The 8,397-nt window shown below is 39.3% G+C and overlaps 1 protein-coding gene across 1 annotated transcript in view; it reads right to left on the reverse strand.

Annotated features, from left to right (window-relative positions):
- The window catches only part of FAM193A (family with sequence similarity 193 member A), a 42,440-nt gene extending 37,726 nt beyond the window's left edge, over positions 1 to 4,714 (reverse strand). The window contains 2 exon segments of the mRNA XM_010710460.3: positions 1,984 to 2,229; positions 4,650 to 4,714. Of these exon segments, the coding sequence (XP_010708762.2) occupies positions 1,984 to 2,073 (90 nt within the window). The 5' untranslated portion in view covers positions 2,074 to 2,229; positions 4,650 to 4,714.
- Positions 4,715 to 8,397: the final 3,683 nt, after the last annotated feature.

Here is an 8,397-nt window from a genome sequence, read left to right on the forward strand (position 1 = left end):
GTGTGAAATGTTAATATGCAGGCAAATAACATGGCATTTCTTAGTGCTGAATATTTTTGGGGAGAAGACTCAACTGGCCTCAAAGGATTTATCTTTGAAAAGTCCAATAAATGCACAAGATGGACTGAGAAAGCCAGCAATGTAAATAGTTTCTTTCTAATAACTGAAGCACGTTGGTTATAATTATCACTTTTATGCACTCCAGCATAAACAATGAACTAAGCTAAAAGAAGGGTTGCATCATCCACAATTAACCACATAAACTAGCACTATCTCTTCAGTCTCTTATTTGACAGTATGTTTGACTCTTTTAGTTTAACAATCCATTCTACAGAAAGCATAAAATCTCCTTGTATATAACAGCAAGACATACTACTTGACCATAATGGATGTTAGCATCAGTTCCCAGTAACAGCAGCTTTCCATCTCCTGTGCGCAGTGCTGCTCACTGCTAACAAATGACACAGTTCTCTTCAGAGGCTGCTGGTATTTCAGTCTCCAGTTTCTGTTCCTCCACTGCACTCCACCCACTGAGCCACACTGCCCCTCTTGTACCCTCCCCAGGTTGCCACCACCCGTCTGTGATGCCAGGCAGAAACCTCTCTCAGATTAGGAGCAGAACTGAACGGATTTCTGTGCTTCACCCCAGATCCTGGACCAGGATAAGACAGATATTAAAACAAACTTGTACACATCCACCGCCAACAGCATGAGCAGCTACTCTGGCTGGTGCTGAGGCAAAATCAAGCATCAGAACATCAAGGCAACGACAGCAACAGCAGCCTGAGCACAAGAACATCTGCAGCAAGCCACTCACGCTCTGGCTCGCAGTGACTGAACAGATTTCAGAGCTTTCTCCCACCCACCTTCCCCCCGGCTGTTTTTTCCAAATGTGACTAGCCATTTCATCCAGTTAGGTGCTTTTTAAAGTTGCTGGAATTGTAGGATACTTTGCTTTTAAAAATTCCTCGTGCCAGATAACACCCACTTCGATCTTATCTAGAGTATATTTAACTGAACAAGACTTTTACAAAGCAAGTTCTGCCTTGCTTGCATGGCAGGATGATTTCTTTTCCATGTGAGCTCAGTTACAGTGAAATGCACCAGAACTTTTTACTCAGTTGAACAATAATGTGCTTCAGTCCAGCTGTTCTTTGGCATCTCTAGAATGTTACCATCCAGCTACCAACATAACCCCTTTTGATATAATCTTTTTGGATTAATTTTCATAAACCAGTTAACAGTAAGAAAATTAGCAATCTTCAACTGTAAGCACAAGTAAGATACTCTTAAATCTTCTGTATTATAATCCACAGGAATTCATACGTTAATATGAGTTTAACAGCATATGCTATACAAAAACAATCTTATTTCACACTGATTTGCTTACTGAAATAAAGTCTGTATATGCCTACAGGCTATTATCAGAATAAAATTATACAGAAATGTAAGGCTACCCAAATCATATGTGAAGATTTGGGTTTTTGGTGTAGTACTGCAGTTCAAATCAAATGGAATTCACTGGACATGACATCAAACTTCTGTATCTTTGTCACGAAAAGACAACTCTTTATGAGGTTGAGTTCTCCTTTGAGAACATATTTTAACAATTAATAAAAACCAACCACTAAACAAGTAACGCAGCTTGAAATATTTACACTGGATATTAAAACAGTGTCTGCAGTGCTGCAAACAAATTATTGTTACATGCATACTATAAAAAGTTGTCCTTTCTTAAGGAAAAAGAAACAATAACTAACGACAGCACGAGAAACTTCTCTATTGAGATACCTGAATCTCAGACTTGAAACTCCCCATTTTTCAAACACGTGAAACTCACCTGTTTCATTTAGCTCACAGAAAAAACTCACGACCAACTAAAATGTCATCTCTGCACTTGCAGTTGAAGTGGTTCCAAAGCACAAAGTAGCGCTCAGCATCTCACAGCACATCATCCTATTCTATTGAAGTACTTCAACTTACCACAAGAGATTGCTCTATTGTAGCATGCCTCTCCTCCTTTTCGACTGTTCGCCTACAGTCTGGACACACCCACAGTGGAAGATGCAGCATATTGTTTGCTTTTGGAGATGTGGAAAGTGCTGTTTTGCTAGAATTTTTTATTCCGCTCTCTGAAAGCGAACTATCTTTTCGTTCACTTCTACAAAGAAGACAATGCTCGCCAGTTGTATATGGTGCCCTTTGGCCCAAGCCAAAGGTAAATGGTGTCTACAAATAAATGGCAGGAGGGAGAACTGGTTATTCACAGAACACATACTCAAAAAAAAAAACAATCCTGAGATTGTCATCATTCAATGGTGAATATTTGGATTGTCTTAAGATCAAATACTGCAGTCTTAGTATCAGTCTGGCAAACAATTGTGATTATGAATAAATTCAATATAAGAAGCAATTCTTCCATTGATACAGCTTTCCTTTCTAAAATAATTCAGCCTAAGAGCAAAAACAACTTTTAAGTGAAAAAAAGGATAATTTATTTTACTGTTGTCTTTCTCAGAACTGAAAGGGAAAGAAGCAGCTCTGAAGGTCAGTGTCATCTCCCTTTTGAAACGTGTTGAAACAAAAACACTTTTAGCTAAGCTTGTTGCTAAAGAAACGCTTAGCTTCGCTTTAACAAAACCAATCAACGAAGCCTTAAAATCTACTATCAACTATTGAATAAAATGAACCTATGAGGACAGGGGCAACCAAAAATTTACTTTCCCTTCCAAGATTCTACTGTGCATGAAATTGCGGTGCAGACTTGAAATTATGATTACTCATCAAGACTGATGTTCTAAAACATGTCAGGCAGAGCAAGCCAAACAACTTCACAGGAGTTCAAAGTTATATCTGACGGAACAAAATATGGACTAAATGATCTTGGAGGTCTTTTCCATACTTGGTGATTCTATGATCTTATAGAGGCACAATCTCAGATTTGTCCCATGTGACAGCTACTAGCTCTGCCTTAATTACTAACACCCTCCATGCAAACCTCAAAATCATGGAAACGTGAGATAGAAGAGATCTTAAAACCATCTAGTTCCAGCCCCTTTCCATGGGCAGGGACATTTTCCACTAGATAAGGTTGCTCAAAACCGCACAGAACCTGGTCTTGAGCGCCTTCAAGGACGGCACCATCCACAATTTGTCTGGGCAGCCCGTTCCAGTGCCTTAACACTCTCATTCTGAAGAATTTCTTCGTAATATTTAATATAAACATATCCTCTTGAAGTTGTTACTCCTTGTCCTATCGCTGTTCTCCCTGATAAAAAGAGCTCCTCTCCAGCTTTCTTGTAGGCTCCTTTTAGATACTGGAAAACAGTTTACAGTTTCTGAAGGCAAAATCTTACAAACATCAGCAGCAAAACATCTTCCAACAAGGAGGAAAAGTAGAAGACAACAATGTAAATATCCAGAAGTGAAGGCAACCTGACACTTTTAGTAAGGTAAGGTTCAAGGTAAACGGACCCCAGATACACTGCAAGGACTTCTAGAAGCTGCAACTTCAGTTATGCAAGTTTTATCAGTACCATTAAGCAAACAAAAACACACAATGGCAAATAGAGCAGGAACCACCACCTTAATGGCTATTAACTCACTAAGTAAAATCTTAATAGAGTCTCCCAACTGGGCTGATATTCACAACAAAGAACTTCAAAGAAAGATTCTAAGTTCCAAACAGAGAGCTGGTTCCTAAAGCAAGATGTAGTCAACTGCTAAGAATGAACTTGGGATGGTCACATGTCCAAGTGCTCTCACTAAGTAGTTTAATCCTAATAAAATCGATAGCTAGAACCGTAGAATCATAGAATTGCTCAGGTTGGAAAAGACCTTAAAGATCAAGTCCAACCACAACCTAACCATGCTACCCTAACTCTAACAACCCTCTCTGCTAAATCACGTCCCTGAGCACCGCATCCAAACAGTTATTAAACACATTCAGGGATGGTGACTCAACCACCTCCCTGGAAATGACACCATGATAAAAATCATTTAGATGACCAGGTTCTGTAATAGCTTTGTCATGCTAAAAGCAAGCTACAAATTGCTCTTTTGTATTTAATAGATTACGAATGCAGTGAACAATCGTGAACGTTTCAACAGCAGTAATCAACTTTTTCATTAGCATGGATTTCGGTCATGCATACATTTTGTATTTTTCCTTAGCATCATCAGAGATAAGGGTACATTTTAAACAAAGCAAGAGACTTTTTCAACCAGTCAAGCTTAAAAAGAGATGGATCTCTGCAAGAAAACATCCAGTCTCACTTTCTCTCTCTGAAACATGTTCAGATGTAACATTCATAAAGGAAGGTTGGAAGTAGGACAAGCTGGAACAGAAATAACTGCCTCTGCTATGTATTTAGATTTTTTTCCAAGAATAGCTTTATTACCATAAAACTGCATAGCTTTTTTCACACCCATGTCCAATTTCAAGCTTATTATAACAATAAAACTTTGCTTTCACTGCTTTTTAAAGCTTGAACTGAGAAGTGATCAGAAACTGACTTCAGTTAGCAAAATCCTTAATGCAAACAGAACTGCAGATCATTTCCAAGATTTTTCCTCTTTATGTCACTGTAATTCTCTCTCCCATTAACATCATTCTGCTATCCACACCCACAAAATCTGGCTGTACTTACCTGAGAAACACTTGTGAACTCTGATCCAACAGAACTGTCTGTAAACTGTGTACCATTTAGCGAAACCTGGAAAAAAAATTAGTAGCAAAATGGTTACAATAATCAACTTTTATGCTAAAAACAGCATTAAAATTAAAAAAAAATTAAAAAATAATCATACCCCAAATCTGAGGGCTGATAAAACAGCTTCTGAAATTTCAATGACTGACTGCAGACATGAATAACTCACTTTTAGTAATAAATTTCTACAGGTGCAAAAGTTAACAAGTTATGTATTTCAAGCTTTTGCACTACAACTGTTTTATTAGCAGTGTAACTCTGATCAGAAAGAGCTGATAGTTAGGAAAAACTAAGACACAAGCAAAACAACTTCGTTCCCCTCTGTATTTGGTTGTTTGCTTTCTGCCTTTAAGCTTCTATTGTGAATTGAGACAATTACCAAAGATTCCCTCCTTTAGAAAGCTGAATACAATACAGCTTAGAAACACACTTGATGTTAACAAGGAAGACTTCCATAGGAAGCCGCAGAATTGCATCCAGCTTTTGCAATGCAGAAGCTTTCCTCCTACGCCAGTTATAATTCATACAGAAATCTCTCAGATCTCTTCTGCACTGAGTGTTACAGAAACTACACCAGATAGAGATGAAGTGCTTTTCAAAAGCCACGAGTGTTTTCATAGAGTATTATCTGAAGACACTAGAACAAGAGCAAAGTTAAGACAGCATACAAACCGAAGTTGATGATGGCAAAGAGCCCTAGACCACACTGATGTGAAGAGAAATGTAAAGGCATCTGATTGAAAAAAAAGGGAGGGAGGGGGACAGAATCACAGAATGGCCAGGGTTGGAAGGGACCTCAAGGATCATGAATCTCCAACCCCTCTGCCACATGCAGGGCCACCAACCTCCACATTTAATACCAGACCAGGCTGCCCAGGGCCCCATCCAATCTGGCCTTGAACACCTCCAGGGACAGGGCATCCACAACCTCTCTGGGCAGCCTGTTCCAGCACCTCACCACTCTCTCTGTAAAAAATTTCCCCCTGACATCCAACCTAAATCTCCCCTCCCTCAACTTAAAACCATTTCCCCTCGTCCTGCAGTTATCAAGCCTTTCAAAGAGTTGATTCCCCTCCTGTTTGTAGGCTCCCTGTAGGTACTGAAAGGCTGCAATGAGGTCACCCCGCAGCCTTCTTTTCTCCAGGCTGAACAAGCCCAGCTTCCTCAGCCTGTCTTCACAGGGGAGGTGCTCCAGTCCCCTGATCATCTTTGTGGCTCTCCTTTGTTCCCTCTCCAACAGCTCCCTGTCTTTTTTGTACTAGGGCTCCACACTTGGACGCAGCATTCCAGATGGGGCCTCACAGTAGAGGGGGACAATCACCTCCCTGTCCCTGCTGGCCACCCCTCTTTTGATGGAGCCCAAATTGACAGGAAGTCGATTTTCTTCCCCCCCACCTCCTCTCCCACCATCCCTTTTGGTAAGCACTTGTTCATCACTCAAATTTCCGACACACTTTAACTCATGCTTCCATTCCACCTCTCCTTTGGTAACCTCTTTTGCTCTCCCTTCTACCTACGACTGTCTGATGTTACTTTTAAGACTCCTTCCAAGACAGCTACAGCAACTCCCCTGTTTAACTTGGGAACCTCCACATGTTTTGTAACAGATGGACACATCAGACAATACTGTAACCCTGCTAACAAACCCAGAACTTAAAATGAAGCCTCCCACAACACAAAGTAGCATCCTTCAGTGTCACTCATCCACAGGATCAGTGACCAGTTGCTTCATAAGCAGTTAGATTTCTGGAAAGTCACCACCTTCAGCCAGGCTTTTGAAAAGCAAAGTAGAAGATAAAACACAATCTTCAAATAATTACTAGAAAATATACAAATAGGAAACAACACAACTAATGTATTATATGCAAACTTTGAAGAGTGAGTATTAAGAAACACCTCCATCACACTCAACTGAAGCAGCTCAGGTCTGGAATGACAGTAACAAACAATGTAAATAATAATAATAACAACAACAACAAGGTGAACTTGTTAATTCACTTTTTGGAAAGTAGAAAAAAAGAAAGTCTTTCAAATAAAGAAATGTTTCTTCAAGGAAAGAAAACTTCCAAGTCCAGTAGGCTGACTGGTCAGCGGGTTATACGTGCCTTTAGAAACACAGAAACCAGCTTAAAATTTAGAATTAAGCTCCAAAAATATTTTTCTGAGAAAGTCCTAGTGGACAACTTTGTCCCACATCCCCACTTTGTCATTAAGAAAATACACTTACATTCTCTACACTCAAGACTGCAATCACACAAAAAACATCAGCCGTAGTATTTAAACATGTTGGTGCTCAGTGACCATAAGAGCACCCAGAAACGTTACAAGAAGACAAGAGAAAAATTTTGGGATGTTTCCAATATCCAGTAAATGGCAAGACAATATTGGATGTCAGGAGTGCCTTTTCTTTTATTAACAATATTGTGTCTCTTGATCTTAGGCACTGTGCATTATTTGATTCAAAATATTAGTATGAAACTCCCCAAATTTAGTAATGATTTTAATATCTGGAAGAGGAACAAACACGAAGGAATTTAAAGTAAGAAGCTTGTGGGTTTTTGTTTGTTTGTTTGTTTTTTTACCACACAAGATAAAACAAACAGAGGGAATCATCAAGAGTAAAATGTCTGTAAGCAATGAGAAGATTCACAACATTATGTGAAACAGACAAAATACAAAAAAAATACAGCAAAGACTTAGGAATGGGGAGGAAGGGAACAATAACATGATAGGGAGGAGAAGGAGGCGGCTGAATAGCATATTAGAAGAAATATTAGAAGAATCTTGTAGAAGTAGTCCAAATGGGGCTGAAACAATAGCAAGCTTAAAACAGATAGGGAAAAAAAATAAAAATGCAGTGACATACCCAGAGTTAAAGAAATGAGGAAAAAAGCGTGAGAACTACAACCATCATCTTTTTTAAGACACATGAGTAATAATGGGGAGTAGGCAGGCTGGTAGGACCTGTAAGGTTCAAGTAAACAAACAACAGATACATAAGGTAATGCTAAATCAAGCTTAAGTCTTGGCAGAAACACTGAGCGTGGTCTTCATGTTTGCTATGGAGGAGCTGAACGATATTCTCCCAGGGAAAGTCTTGATGAAGAATGCACTGGACAACCTGCTTCCATGCAAGACACAGCTCAGAGGAGCGGGGGCAATACAAGAACTAGCCATCAAAAGCAGATGATATTCAACCAAGAGTCCTAGAGAAGCCTAATGATCTAGCAGTTGCAGTAACAACCACAATATGAAAACACGTATTTCCTATTTCACCACGACCAAAGGAGCAACGGACATACATTTTTTAAAATATTTATTAAGTTCCCAAAGTGAAGCATGGAAACTTCCCGTGTCCTAAGCCTGTAGCAAGAATGTCCCTATTTGACCAAGTTAACCAATACCATCAAATTCTTCACACTACTCAAGACACTGCAGGATGGCAGAAGGACCTTACAAGACCTAGTTACTGGGCCATATGCTGACAGATACAATTCAGTGTGCACAAATTTTAAGTAAGAGACAAACTAGACAGTTGTCATATCTGGACAACCAAAGGCTCCTTTAAAAAAAAAAGATACATATGTATGTGTGTGCATACATGTATATTTTTAGGTCAGACCTGGATATCCATTTTTAGTTGTTGTAAAACTACTTGTTTCAAAAAACTATTTTGTGCAAGTAAACG

Source organism: Meleagris gallopavo, chromosome 4 (genome assembly GCF_000146605.3).
Source record: "Meleagris gallopavo isolate NT-WF06-2002-E0010 breed Aviagen turkey brand Nicholas breeding stock chromosome 4, Turkey_5.1, whole genome shotgun sequence".
Taxonomy (NCBI): Eukaryota; Metazoa; Chordata; class Aves; order Galliformes; family Phasianidae; genus Meleagris; species Meleagris gallopavo.